This window comes from Taurulus bubalis (assembly GCF_910589615.1).
Source record: "Taurulus bubalis genome assembly, chromosome: 1".
In the NCBI taxonomy this organism is placed as follows: Eukaryota; Metazoa; Chordata; class Actinopteri; order Perciformes; family Cottidae; genus Taurulus; species Taurulus bubalis.
The window spans coordinates 48,489,443-48,504,811 of NC_136589.1; the positions used below are offsets into that span (position 1 = coordinate 48,489,443).

The 15,369-nt window shown below is 45.9% G+C and overlaps 1 protein-coding gene across 1 annotated transcript in view; it reads left to right on the forward strand.

Moving 5' to 3' along the window:
• nrxn3a (neurexin 3a) overlaps positions 1-15,369 on the forward strand; it is a gene marked incomplete at both ends in the record, with an annotated part of 140,119 nt that overhangs the window by 47,878 nt on the left and 76,872 nt on the right. The window contains 2 exon segments of the mRNA XM_079217335.1: positions 3,140-3,441; positions 4,273-4,317. Coding sequence (XP_079073461.1) covers positions 3,140-3,441; positions 4,273-4,317 — 347 coding nt within the window.

A 15,369-nucleotide genomic window follows, 5' to 3' on the forward strand; every position in this document is an offset into this window, starting at 1 on the left:
AAACTGAAGTTCTTCTGCAAACAATGGGTCAAAGGAAACCAGTGAGTAGTTATGAAATAACGGGACTACAAGTGGGTGATTTGGATGGGAATAACTTTATTGAGCTTCAAAAAAACATACACTCAAGCAAAGATCCCAGTGACAAAAGAAAACATTTTCTCTCAAAAAGAGATAAAGGTTCAAGAAATTGATGCGGAAGTGGAACTCCTAATTGGAGTAGATGTCCCAAAGGCAATGGAGCCCTTGAAATCATAAATAGCCAAGACAATGGTCCCTACGCTGTAAGAACCCTCGTAGGATGGGTGGTCAATAAATTTGGAAGGCCAATGGCATCAGTAAACCGCATATCAATTGAACAATTGGAAACCCTTCTCGTAAAACAGTACCACCACGATTTCCCAGAGAGAGAATATGAGGGAAAACCTCAAATGTCAGTTGAAGACCGCACTTTCATGGATCTGGTAACAAGTGCAACTTCATTGAAAGATGATCACTATTATTGGCCCCTCCCACTTCGTAATAGTGATGTCATCATGCCCAACAATTACCACATAGCAGAGCAGCTAGCACAGTACCTGGCTAGGAAGTTTAATAAAGATGCTGTTTATGTGGAAGAATACAAGGGTTTCATGAAAGATGTAATTGACAAAGGCTACGCAGAGAAGTTACCAGCAAAGGACCTGCATCAAAATGATGGCAAGGTGTGGTATATACCCCACCATGGGGTGTACCACAAGCGAAAAAAGACAATCAGAGTGGTGTTTGACTGTACATCTTCATACAAAGGAACATCACTCAACAATGAACTCCTATCAGGACCTGACTTAGCCAACTCACTTCTTGGAGTTCTGCTGAGGTTCCGGCAGGAGAAGTTCGCAGTCATGGCAGATATCGAAGGGATGTTCCCCAAGTTCGAGTTTATGAAAAGGATTCAAACTTGCTGAGATTTCTGTGGTGGCCGGACGGAGGCACAAGCCGACCTTTAGAGCAATACCGAATGAAAGTTCATTTGTTCAGAGCCATCTCCTCACCAAGTTGCGCCAACTTTGCTCTTCAAAAAACAGCCGAGGATAACAAGGACAAATCTGACTCTATGGCAGTTGACACCATTAAATCAAACTTTTATGTTGATGACTGCCTCAAATCTTTGGCAACAGAAGAGCAAGCTGTTAACCTCATGAACAATCTCAGGGAGCTGTGTGCTAAAGGAGGATTCAAACTAACAAAACATGTCCCAGATGAACACAAAGCCAAGCAGATTAGAGAACTGGACCTAGACAGAGAAAAGCTACCCATGGAAAGGGCTCTAGGGATGTACTGGAATATAGAAAACGATACGTTTGGACTCCAGATAGCAATCAAAACCAGATATCTTACCAGGCGTGCTGTACTCTCTACTGTCAGTTCAGTATATGCTCCATTAGGTCTTGCTGCCCCCTTTGTACTTAAGGCGAAACAAATTCTCCAAGATCTTTGCCAGGCAAAGTGTGGATGGGATGTAACAATCCCTGGGGAATTCTCCAAACCATATGAAAAATGGCTGACAGAGCTAGATCAACTAAAACATTTTCAGGTTAGAAGATGTTTGAAATCTGAAGATTTTGGCCAGATAGAATCAGCACAGTGGACAGACAGCCAGTCTGTACTTAAATACATCTGCAATAAGACCAAGAGATTCCACATATTTGTGGCCAATAGGATTGCAGTTATTCATGACTTGTCAAATGAGACTCAGTGGAGGTATGTGAACTCCAAAAACAATCCTGCGGATGATGCTTCACAGGGATTAAACATTGAAGCGTTCATGAAGTCCAAAGGATGGCTACAAGGACCAGAGTTTCTGCAAAAGGTGGAATCTCAGTGGCCTAAGAACACAGACAAAACGTCAGGAAGTTCTCTTTCCTCGGATGATCCTGAAGTAAAAAAGGATGTGATCGTGAACACAACGAGCATTGGGGGTAAAAGTCCCACCAGTAAGCTAATTGAGTACTACTCAGACTGGAACAGCCTGAAAAAAGCTGTAGCTTGGATATTGAAGCTGAAAAGATTGCTCTTGGAGATCACTCAAAGAAGAAAGATAACAGATACAGGACTGCTGCTGAGTAATGATAAATCACTGAAGAACGTGCCATAAACCTAAAGGTTCGACTCGGTGCGGATCTGACGGTAAAAGATATGGACAATGTGGAAATGGCCATATATACATTAGAACAACAGCAACACTTTGCACTGGAATTTGCCCTCCTTGAAAAGGGAAAATACTGCCGAAAAGACCATGCTGGGAAGTAAAGGACTTGTCCACAGTGTCTTACAGGGACCTATCAACAAGCTATGTCTGCTGCTGGAAGCTGTCGAGTAGCTGGAGCTGGACAGTAGTATGAAAAAGATGAACTTCATCTATGAAAAATTAATAGAATATACAGCCTTTTTGTGTTTGAATAATGGCTCTATTTATTAATTGCTGTACTAAAAGCAATTAGGGGCTGCAGTGTTGGAGCCATATATTTTTGTTTGATTATAAATCATGTTATATAATTAATTTGTATGATTTAAAGACGTTCCTTTGCAATAATAATAATAAGGCCTTTTTCTGTTAATTGTTTATATTAATCTGATTAGGATCAACTGGCTGGTATAAGAGGAAGGGGCGGGACCGAATATCGGGGTTGTTTAGTTTCATATGTGGAACGGGACATCGGTATAGTTTTTTGACCTCACGTTAGAACGTTAATTCAGGATAAGAGCTGAAGTTAGATTTATGATTTGTTTTGTTCGATTCAATAGAAAATGAATCGACAAAAGGATGGAAATTGAATCAGCGTCTCGAGAGTCATTTTTTGGAACATTTTAACGTGTGAGTCAGGAAAAGGAGTCCCGTAACGTGGCACGGAATAAAACAAGGAACAGGCCACGACAGTGGTTGTTAGGGTTAGTGAAGCAAAATAACCAAAAGATACCCTCAGTATGTTTAACTGTACTTGTAGTACAGAGCACTGGACTTTCATCAATATGCTTTAAGTAGAGGTCTGGTTCCAGCATCTTATTGAAGCTATGATCCTGAAGAAAATATTCAAATCCAAACTGCTAAATATGGGCTTTATTTAAATCTGTTCTTTCCTCTTTTCTCTTCTTACCCCAGCCAGGGAAGAGAATGTGGCCACTTTCCGTGGCTCAGAGTACTTCTGCTACGATCTCTCCCAGAACCCAATCCAGAGCAGCAGCGATGAGATTACGCTTTCCTTCAAGACGTGGCAGCGCAACGGCCTTATTCTCCACACCGGCAAGTCAGCTGACTACGTCAACCTGGCACTGAAGGACGGCGGCGTCTCCCTTGTTATCAATCTGGGCTCTGGAGCCTTTGAGGCCATCGTGGAGCCAGTCAATGGGAAGTTCAACGACAACTCGTGGCATGATGTCAAAGTGACCCGCAACCTCCGGCAGGTAAGGCACAGGGGATGGTTGAGCAAAGCTTTCTTGAACTCATCATCTTCTTGATATTTGGTTCGTTGGTAAGTAGGTTGAAAGGTTGGTAGGCAGGTAAGTAGGCCAGTAGATAGGTAGACAGGTAAGTAGGTAATTAGACAGGGAGGTAGGTAGGTACACAGCTAGGTAGGCAAAAAGACAGGTAGGTAGATAAGTAGGTATATGTCATATCATTTCAGTAGTCATCAACATATTCACAGAGCAGCTTTAGAGCATTAACTGGCTGCTAGCTGACTGTTTTAAATATAAGATTGTATAATCCAGGTGTCAGAATTTAGTCACTTGCAACCATGCACCCAAATAATTGTTCACATTTTCATATGTGAGCAAAATGCTGCACTGTAGAGCCCAGCTGTTGTCGAGAAGAACAGCTTTGTAATATAAGCATTTTGTGTACAAAACACACAATAGTTAACTTTAATTTACCCGCTACAATTTTCATTGAACATGCCTTGATAGGTATGGACCTTTCTACACACATATCCTTTAAAAATACTTTTGAGAAAGACAGGACACATGGTAGAACCTTCGTATGGAGACAGACCACAAACATCTTTACCTCTGGATGCTTTTCAAATCCTTTTAATGTTTTGTCTCTGTTTCCACTTGTTAACCTCTACCATTGACTGTAAGTAAGTAGTTAATTACGGAATGACATGAACCATTGTTTTTACTAACATGTGTACTAACTCACTCATTTTCATCATTTGGTTTTTACTTTAATGTATTAACAAACCCACTGGTCAACTGTGTAAATGTGTTTCTTACCCACCCCACCTTTTTGAAAAGCAAACAGGCATTGGACGCGCTATGGTAAACACACTCCATTGTATGGTAGATATCATTATTATTATCATTTTGTTTGTTTGCTTTCTACGTTTCCTCTTCATCTTCTTGGACTTTGGTACATCAAAATACTATTCTCCCCAAAAAAACAATGGTATTTCCCAGCTTTCATGATCGTTTTACTTTTCTTGTCCTATCATTCGCTTTTGTGCTTTCCTTTTTATTTTCATCCTCTTCTTTAGTCACACATAACATTTGCTCCTCTAGGGATTTACTGAAACTGTTTCATTACAGATTTTTGTGTTTAGGTTGTTAAAATAATTTACAATCTGTGTCAGGTAAATAGGGTAAAAATAGGGATTGTATTCACCCAAAGTATCTACAAGAATTAACATGGGTAACAAGATCAATCAACAGTAACAAATTGGAGTAACTAAATAAACTTAACATAATTACTCTGAAGTCTAAGCATAATCTAACATAGTGAGTGATCTACTGACCTGCGAGAAACTGCCCCTATTCTCCTCCTGCATGATTTTATATACTATGCTGGCAAGTCCATAGTTGATTGCAGAGAGGGAAGATGTTCCGTTCCTCCTATGTGGTGCAGATGGAGTTGCTCCTGAGAACATCCCTCTGGCTGTAGTAGAATGGCACAGTCCAATTGTCCAGCCTAATCTATATAGGCAGGTGTGATGCAGCAGCTCAGTCTTTTGCCAGAAGGATGGTCGGCTACAGGACAATGACAGAAAAGTTGTTCTATTTCATCCTTACTGACCGCCAGAGGCAGTGTTTTCACACTGGATATCTTCCGTCTTGCGTTTTCGCAGTTCGAGTACCAAAAATGTCACGTGTGACCTCGGATGAGTCCCCAGCCGGGTATAACTTCCGGCCTCATCCTGAGATCATGTCCTTTTTCATCTTCTCGCTACGCAGGCTAACGAATGTGTTAGCATCAGCTAAAGCTGAACTTGTGTAAACAGAGCTCGTCGCTGGTAGCCTTGTGACCTCTGGTCGGAGTCGCGGGTCTCTCGCCCTCCAAAGGCTGCGACAAGCTGTACCCTCATAGGAGGGAACGGTGCGCTCGGCATCCGTCGAGCCGGGCAGTGTACCAATCCCCGGTCATCACCTCTACACCGTATCAGGTGAGATTGACTAACATTATTTGCCGACAGCAGCAGATCCCACGATTGGCAGGACGCTCTGAGGAGTGCTCCGGCTAATTAGCGGAGTGCTAACGGGCGCGCTGCTCGGCGCGGCTAGGTTGCTACACCGTCGCGGCCGGCTTAAGCGAGAACAGCGTCCCGGGCGGACTGACTTGGTGGCGCTGCGGGGTGAGTCTTTGACGATACTGAGCGCGTGCATCAATGTCGGTAGATATTGCAGCTGTTATAGTGGCGAAGTGTCCCCAAGCTAAGAAGAAGCAGGCTAACCAAGACCACGCTAATTCTGTCAGAAGACAGACTGTGCCAGCCTGTCTCCACAGTAGCACAGTGCTCTGAAGAAAGCGCTGAAGCTTACTGGCTGATCACCAATAATCACAGCTGCCGGACTAGTGAAGAGAGCGCTGCGCTCCCCTCTCCTAGACAGACGGTGCCTGACCTATTGCCACTCAACTGGTTCCCCACTAGCTCAATGCTCTCGCTGAAGCTTACTGGAGGAAACCGAGGAACGTAGCTGCTGGACTAGTGAAGAGAGAGCTGCGCTCCCCTCTCCTAGACAGACTGTGCTCGACCTATTGCCACTCGACCGGTTCCCCACTAGCTCAGTGCTCTCGCTGAAGCTTACTGGAGGAAACCGAGGAACACAGCTGCTGGACAGACTGTGCTCCTAGACAGACTGTTCCTTCTTTTCTTTTCCTTACCACAAGCTCGGTGCTCTAGAAGAGGCGCTGGAGCTACTGGTAGAACATTGAGTCACGGTCATGTTTAACCTTGCTGGCTGTGGGACCTGTTTGGCTCCCCTCCAGCCTGAAGACGGCCATGAACTTTGCCCCTCCTGTCTGGGCCTCGGGCACCTAAGGAAGGGTCTCTTGGCGGACCCATGCATGAACTGCGGCATTATGCCTTACGCAGTGAGGGTCGCTAGATTGGCTGAGGTGGAATGCCTGATGGGTGGGGGTGACCTTCCCCCGTCAGGACAGCCGGCTCCAGCCCGACAGACTCGGGTCAAACGCCGGCTCTCGGGGGCCGCAGGGCCCCCACCCCCAGGAGAGCCAAATCCGGAAGGTTGACTTCTAGGGTGGAGCTGCTGACTGCCAAGCTAGCTCAGATGAAGTCTTTTATCCTGACCCTCCACCCTAGTGCGGGGAGGACTAGGGCATCAGATCCACCCCTGGCCGAGTCGGTCCTAGAGGAACCGGTCCCGGAGGAACCGGTCCTAGAGGAGGACATTGTCTCGTTGACAGCGTCCGGCAATTTCTTCACTGAATACAGTGACGGGCAGGCCTCCCATTCTTCCGGGCCTGGTTCCCATTCCTCAGCCCATACTCCTTCGGAGGGGCCAGTCGACGACTCCATGGGGTCCGTCATTCGCATGGCACTGGCACGCCTGCAACTGGACTTAAAGCAGCCGGAACCCGCACCGGCTAGTGCTTTCTTCAGGCGCGTTCCCGCCCCTGCCACCTTTTCTGTTCCTCCCTCAGAGGAATATCTGAGGGAGTTGCACGCATGTTGGAGGAACCCCAAGGCTCACTCCCGTCTCTCGGCAGATGCCCGAATCCTGGCGTCCATGCAGGAGGCGGCAAGATGTGGCGTCTCTCATAGTTTCCCCTGAAGAGACTCTGAGGCCGGACGCCAGGAGTCCTCGACTCCAATGTCGGATCACGGACGACCTGCTTTGCCAATCTTACAACATGGCAGCATGCATGGGCCGTATTGGTAATTCCCTCTCTCATCTTATGCTTGCCCTCTTAGTTTCTCTGCAGCAGGCTACCTTCGACACTACTGCCACCAGCCTCAGTGACGCTTCACTGCAGGCGTTTGCACTCATGTCAAGGGAACTCGGGCGCATGATGTCAACCCTGGTTCAGACCCGCCGCCAGGTTTGGCTGGCACAGTCACCCCTGTCAGAGGCATGTAGGCAGACCCTCCGTACTGTCCCAGTCGAACCCGGGGAGCTTTTCGGCTCAGCTGCTCTGCAGGCGCTTTAGCGAACTGTGCAGGCCGTTCAGACCAGGCAGCAGTTCTCCGGCCTTCGTCGAGACATGCCCGCACCCCGCGGACCTAGAGGGTCCACGGCAGCCCCCTGGTGCCATTTTCGGCCCCCAGCTTACCACAGTAGCCACCAGCGGCCTCAGCGCCCTGCTGAGATGCCGGTCCGCGCCCAACGCGGCTCTACCCGCGTGCCCCCCAGGCAATTTCCGAGCCGGGGTACTAGCAGTCACCCCCCCAGAGCCTTTAGGGGCAGGGGGGCAGGGACTGAGGTCCCGGAGCCGGCAGTCGGTAATTTCTCCCAGCAGCATGTCAGCTACTGGGTAGCTCACGCTCCAGACCCCAACCCAGGGGTACAAGCTTCAATTCCGACGCCGGCCCCCAGCTTTCAGCCGGGTCAAGATGACCACCATCACAGACCCGGCAAAGTCCCTAGCCCTGAGCCAGGAGTTAGCCGTGCTTCTGACCAAGGGCGCAATCAAGGTGGTGGGACCCCGGTCACAGGCCAGGGGGTTCTACTCAACCTACTTCCTCGTAAAGAAGAATGGCGGACTGCGTCCAGTCCTAGATCTGAGGGAACTAAACAAGTTCCTGAGGGTCTTACCATTTCACATGCTGAGCACAGCATGGTCTCCCTCTACCCTGAGGGTTTACGTAGCTGCTATCTCATGGCAGCATGCTAGGATCGACAACGGCACTGTGGGGAGCCACAAGCTGGTGTCCCTCTTCTTAAGGGGGGCTCAGCGACTGCGACCTCCGAGCACCCCGAGGGCCCCTCCATGGGACCTGTCCGTGGTACTGGACGCCCTATGCTCACCTCCCTTTGAACCCACAACAGAGGGAGAGCTGCGATGGCTGTCAGCAAAGACCGTCTTTCTCCTTGCCATCACGTCGGCAAAGCGGGTAGGCGAGTTACACGCCCTGTCGGTGAGTGAATCCTGTTTGAGGTGGAACTCAGATGTCTCGGGTGTTACACTATGGCCTAATGCAGCATTTCTTCCGAATGTGCTGACACGCTCGCACCTCAACCAACCTATCCAGCTCGCACAGTTTAACCCTCCATTGGGAGAGGAGAGGTCAGGGCTACTGTGCCCAGTGCGGGTCCTCAGAGCCTATGTTGAGGCCACCGCAGGTATACGGAGCAGCTTTTTGTCTGCTATGGGGGACCTAGGAAGGGCTGTGCCCTGTCAAAACAGCGCCTGTCCCACTGGATAGTGGAAGCCATTGCCTGTGCATACAGGGCGAACGGCCGGGCGCTGCCACCCGGAGTAAGGGGCCATTCTACCAGGAGTGTCTCAACGTCATGGGTAACCCTGAGAGGTGTGTCCATGGAGGATATATGTGCGGCGGCCTCATGGGCATCACCGAGCACATTTACCAGGTACTACAGAGTGAACATTGCCACCCCTTACCCATTGGGTGCGGTTCTTCGTCCACATTCCTCTGCCTGAGTCAGACAAGGTAGGTTCCTGTACATTCCTCGTGACTTTGTTGGTATAAGTCATCTAGTGTGAAAACACTGCCTCTGGCAGTCAGTAAGGATGAAATAGAACGAAAGTTACGAAGGTAACTACGGTTCTATGAATCCTGGATGACCGCCAGAGTTCTTGGTCACTCGGAATCTCTTGGTTTCGCGAGAAGATTCCGCAGGACATGATGTCAGGATGAGGCCGGAAGTTATACCCGGCTGGGGACTCATCCGAGGTCACACGTGACATTTTTGGTATACGTACTCGAACTGCGCAAGCGCAAGACGGAAGATATCCAGTGTGAAAACACTGCCTCTGGCAGTCTTTCAGGATTCATAGAACTGTAGTTACCTTCGTAACTTTTGTTTTATTAAACGACACTTTTTTTGTTTTATTTCACATTTGGTCAGAGCAGTGTTGTAGTGCATTTAGCACCGGTTATTGCAAGTAGCATGGTATAATAATTAAATTCAGTTTATTTTGTATAGCCCAAAATCACAAATACAAATATACCTCGGAGGGCTTTACAATCTGTCCCTGTCCCGGGACCTCACATCGGATCAGGAAAAACTTCTCCAAATAAGATAGTAAAAACCCTTTCACAGGGAAAAAAGGGAAGAAACCTTCGGGAGAGCAACAGAGGAGGATCCCTCTCCCCGGATGGACAGAAGCAATAGATGTCATGTGTAAAGAATGAACAACGTAACAGAGTTGCATTATATGAATAGGAGATAAATTATTCGTATGAGTCAGTTAGTGGATGAGCATGGACCACGATCCATGTCAGCAGAAGGAGGGAGAGAGGAGGGGCATCAGCAGGGCCGCCACAGCCATGATCATCGCAGCAGGCAGGATCGGTTCCAGACAGCCTCGATCCATGGACACATGAGGCGAGGAAGCACAGAGGCTTCCGGAAGGAAATAAAGGAAAGTCTTAAGTCTACTCTTAAATGAGGTGACCGTGCCTGCCCCCACCTCCCCCCCGGACTGAAAGTTGAAGCTGGTTCCACAGAAGAGGAGCTTGATAACTGAAGGCTCTGGCCCCCATCCTACTTTTTAAAACCTTTTGGCAACCACCCTATTTTTAGGCCCTTTCCCCGAAAATTGCATACCCAAACTAAAAAGGGTGTATTTCTGCAATGACTAGGGTTATTTGAATACTTTTGGTGTTATAATAAAAAGGTACACACATGTGGGATTTTGTTCAGATGTGTAAATATCAGTATATATGTTACTGGTTAAGACGAAATGAAGATGACACATAGAAAAAAATTAAAAGGTTTCAGGTCCGCCTATAAAAAAAAAGCACTTTCATGATGATTATTTCTTTTGAAATGATGCTGCTGTAAGGTCCTACTATAAACCACATTATAGCACAATATGTGAACATTCTCTCTGCAAAGGTTGCCTTTGATAAAGTGAAGCAGAACAAAGTTAAAGAGGGTTTCATAAAGCAAGCTATGATTTACAGTTTTATATAACAATCGCTCAGTCTTCCCCCCTAGGAGGGGATTGGATTCTAAAATGTTAAGACTCTGGGAACCACAAGTAGCCCCGCATTCAGTGAGCGCAGCCCTCTAGTGGGGTGATATGGTACTATAAGCTCCTTAAGATATGATGGTGCATCACCAGTTAAGGCTTTGTAGGTAAGGAGAATGTGATTATTGATCCTACAGGAAGCCATTAGCTGGAGAGCAACTAATACAGGAAAAATGTGATCTCCCTTCCTAGTCCTCGTACACAGCAGCATTCTGGATCCACTGGAGACCCAAGAGACTTAACGGAGCAGCCTGATAATATGGAGTTACAGTAATCCAGTCTTGAAGAAACAAATGCGTGGATCAACATTTCTGCATTGCTTTGAGACAGGATGTGCCTGATTTTTTTAAATGTTACGTAGGTAAAAAAAAGGCAGTCCTTGAGATTTGTTTTACGTGTGAGTTAAAGGAAAAGTCCAGATCAAAGATAACTCTGAGATTCCTTACGGTGGTGGTAGATGCCAGAGCGATGCCATCCAGAGAAACCATATCATCAGATAATTGATTTCTGAGGTGTTCTGGGCCGAGTAAAATAACTTCAGTCTTGTCCGAGTTCAGCAGCAGGAAGTTGCAGGTCATCCAGGTTTTGATGTCTTTAAGACACACTTGAAGTTTAGCGACATGGTGGGTTTCATCTGGCTTGATCGACAGATATAGTTGAGTATCATCGGCATAGCAATGAAAGTGTATGGACTGTTTTCTGATAATATTGCCTGAAGATAGCATATATAAGGTGAATAAAATTGGTCCAAGCACAGAACCTTGTGAACTCCATGACAATGGCTTCATCATTTACAAATACAAACTGAGATCGATCTGATAAATAGGACTTAAACCACCTTAGTGAGGTACGCTCAATATCAATCGACTGGTCTAGTCTCTTTAATAAGATGTCATGGTCAATGGTGTCGAATGCAACACTAAGGTCTAATAAGACCAGTACAGAGACAAGTCCCCTATCTGATGCAACTAGAAGGTCATTAGTAATCGTTACTAGTGCTGTCTTGTCTCTGCTATAATGCTTTCTAAATCCTGAAAGTCCTCAAATAAACTATTGTTATGTAGAAAGTCACACAACTGGTTTGCGACTACTTTCTCAAGTATCTTATGCCGTGTTCACACCAAAACAGTTGCGAAATATTTGCGCGTCCAGATTACATGTTAAGTCAATGCACAGCCGCGTTAGGTTGCGAAAAAGCGGATTTTTCGCCGAGCGTCGCGATAGAGGCAAAACGCTTTTTCGCTTTTTCGCCGGCGTTCAAATATTTCAACTCCAGCGAATAATTCGCATGACGCGGAGTTGCGAAAGCCAATCAGCGTTGAGAAGCTCCGCCCGGCATCACCGCCGTTATTGAATGAAACTGCTGGCCCGCTGAAGGAGCGCTGGAAACGGCTTCATTCAGACACTCGTCCTGGAGGAGTCGAGCTGTGTGTGACTACGGATAATGTTATGAACCCAGACACGGGGCGGTTGAAGTTCCCACGTGTGTGGGACTTCCTCAACAAGTATAAAGCAGAACTAGAGGTTAATTCAATGCTGAATGGCGGAAATAGTAAATGCTTTCACAAACACGGAGATAGAAGCTCCGCCCGGCATCACCGTCGTCCTGCCGTTACTGAATCAAACTGCTGCTGGTCCTGAAGGAGCGCTGGAAGCGGCTTCATTCAGACACTCGTCCTGGAGGAGTCGGAGCTGTGTGTGACTACGGATAATGTTCTGAACCCAGACACGGGGCGGTTGATGTTCCGACGTGTGTGGGACTTCCTCAACAAGTATAAAGCAGAACTAGTGGTTATTTACCTGGTGGATGAAGGGAATAGTAAATGTTTTCAAGACACAGAGATAAGCCCCGCCTACTTTCCCCAGCGATGGTTGCGAAAAAACGGATTAACCACAGAGCGAATTTTTCACCTGCGGCGCGATATAGGCGAAGTGGCGTTGCGAAAATTCGCAACTGTTTTGGTGTGAACACGGCATTAGAGAGGAAGGGAAGGTTAGAGATAGGTCTGTAGTTAGCCAAGACCTCTGGATCCAGAGTGGGCTTGGTACATGACCCGTTAGTAAAGACCCATTGATAATATCTAGTAGCTAATTAAAAAGGTCAAACTTCTTTAAGCAGCCTCATCGGAACAAGGGTCCAGGAGACAGGTAGAAGATTTAGAAGTAAAGACCGTTGAAGATAATTGGTCAAGGTTGATGGGAGAAAAGCCATCCAGACACACATCAGACCCCTCCAATGCCACTCCACCTGAGGATGGACCGGCAGTAGTCGAGGGCAGGAGATCACCCATCCTGCCTCTAATAGCCAGAATCTTACCATTGAAGAAGTTCATGAAGTCATTACTACTGAGGTCTATAGGAATACACAGATCCACCGAGCTATGACTCTCAGCCAGCCTGGCCACAGTGCTAAAGAAAAACCTGGGGTTGCTCTTGTTTTTCTCTATTAGTGATGAGTAATAGGCCCCTCCGGCATTACGGAGGGCCTTCTTATATTTTCTCAGACTATCAAGCCAAACTAAACGGGATTCCTCTAAATTGTTGGAACGACATATGCCCTCAAGCTTCCATGATGCTTGCTTCAATATGCGGGTCTGAGGGTTGTACCATGGAGCGAGCCTCCTTTGCTTAATGATCCTCTTTTTTTAGAGGGGCTATCGAGTCCAGTGTCACTCTCAATGAGCCAGTAGCACCATTGACGAGCTGATCAATCTGGGAGGGACTAAAGGAGTCCTCTGTTATATTGAGACATGGTAATGAATTAAATACAGACGAAATTGCTTTCTTAAATCTAGCAACAGCACCTTCAGTTAGACATCTGGTGTAGGAACGTTTACCTAATGCCGTAAACTCCGGTAGCTAAATGCAGCACTAAGGCTATCATTGCGGACATCCATATGAATATTAAAATCACCTACAATAATAACCTTATCAGTCTTAACCTTTTAAACCCAGAGACATAATCAGAATCTGCAACAATCACTGCAAAACAAAGCTTTGACATATTGGGAAAGTGTTTTAGTGAAAACACTGTGTTGTTCGGTTCAAAAATGGAAAAGTTACTTTACAAATACGCTTACCCGTCGATGTTGCATTCAGGAACCTCGTTCTTTCCTATGAGATGTTAGCAGGCAACAATCATAACACAGAATGAACAATAAATACTGAGTAGAACAGGCCAGAAAGTCGACTGAGGTGGAGATGCTAGAGATGGTTGGTTAAAAAGTGGTTGGTGTCCCGTGTGAAACCAAGTCAGTGTTGACTTTGCCCTTGCTATGCAACAGCATTGGGCTTCTTACTTGTCTTTGCGCAAAACAATCTGCAAATGCTGGACTAATTATTTATACTTATTATGGTTATGTTATTACGTTTTAATACATAGCATGAGGTTTTTCTAACCTTAACCAAGGAGTTTTCTTCCCATAACCTACCTATATAATCTGAGTACAGTGAAACCATTTCCAACTATAAATGGCCTTTGACTGTGCCAAGAACGGATACCATAACAGCACACATAAGACAGTACGTAGGTCAGAGCATGACAGTTGGTAGACCTGAGTTACGTCGACTGGTGCATGAAGAGCTGAGAAAGATGTGCATAACAAAAATGTATCATGCACTTATGTGGATTTGAACGTAGTATTTCGAGCCCTATCCACGAACACGACAAGCATTTTGGCAGAACACTCCGAGTGGACATTTACCTTTGGAGATAAATGTTTAGATGAAGTGGGATGAAGTTGTATAATACTTTACAGCATTAATGGATTGTTATTACCGTTTTAACATTTTGTTGTTGAGATAGAATCACCTGTCAAATGCATGTAATAATGAAGCATACAATACAAGTACAGTACAAGTACCCACATTTTGTACTAGACTTTCATTCCGAATTAAAATGTAGCCGTAGCTTGGAGGTTTTTACTCTGTGATGAATGTCCTGCATGTGGGTGTGTCCTCTGCGCTTCATGTCTGCATGTTTGCATTACATTTTGTGTGCCTTTACACTAACTCCTCCCTCCTCCCTGTTGGTTTGTGTGTTTTTTGTCTGCTTCTGCATACTACTTTTGTTAAATTTATTTATTTATTTATATTTGTAAATATTTGAGGGGGTAATGAATTTAAAAAGATGAAGGGGATCAATGAGAACAATAGTAGTAGTACATAGTTTGTGCATTATTAGAGCTACATGAAGAAGAATATCAATGCATGTTAGTGAGTGTCTAGGGCTAAATTCACCCAGTTTAACATCTTTATGTTGACATTTTACTAACGTTTTGTACGTATCAAAAGTTTCAACTTCTACAAATAGCATCCACTAACTGACATCAAAAATGAAGAACATGATGGGCTGTTCCCATCTGTCATGTCTGGTCCATAACATGTAAATACATCACCAGGTCTAAGATTTATAATTTACACAGACACGAGTGAGTTCTAATGCTGCGTTCACACCGAAAGTGAAACACTTTTTCACCTGAGTTTACTTGCTCCACTTTATGCGGTAAATTTGCTTCATTCGCTTTTTCGTGGCGGAAAAAGGCCGCGGCTTTTCCTTGGCTTTACTCCGTGAAAATAGTTATCATTTCTGACATCCACCATTGAAATAACCACTAGTTCTGCTTTATACTTGTTGTGGAAGTCCCACAAACGCCATCGTGTCTGGGTTCATAATATTATCCGTGGGCACACACAGCTCTGACCTGTGTCTGAATGAGTGCCGCTTCCAGCACTACAGCAGCCAGTTGAATTCAGCAATGGCAGGACGGCAGTGATGCCGGGCGGAGCATCTCAACGCTGATTGGGTTTCGCAGTTCGGCGTCAGGCGAATTTTTCGGCCGAGTTGAAATATTTCAACTTTTTCGTCTCATTCGCAGCGTCCGACGGAAAATTCGCTTTTTCACAACCGTTCGTGTCTGTGCATTGACTTTACATGTAATC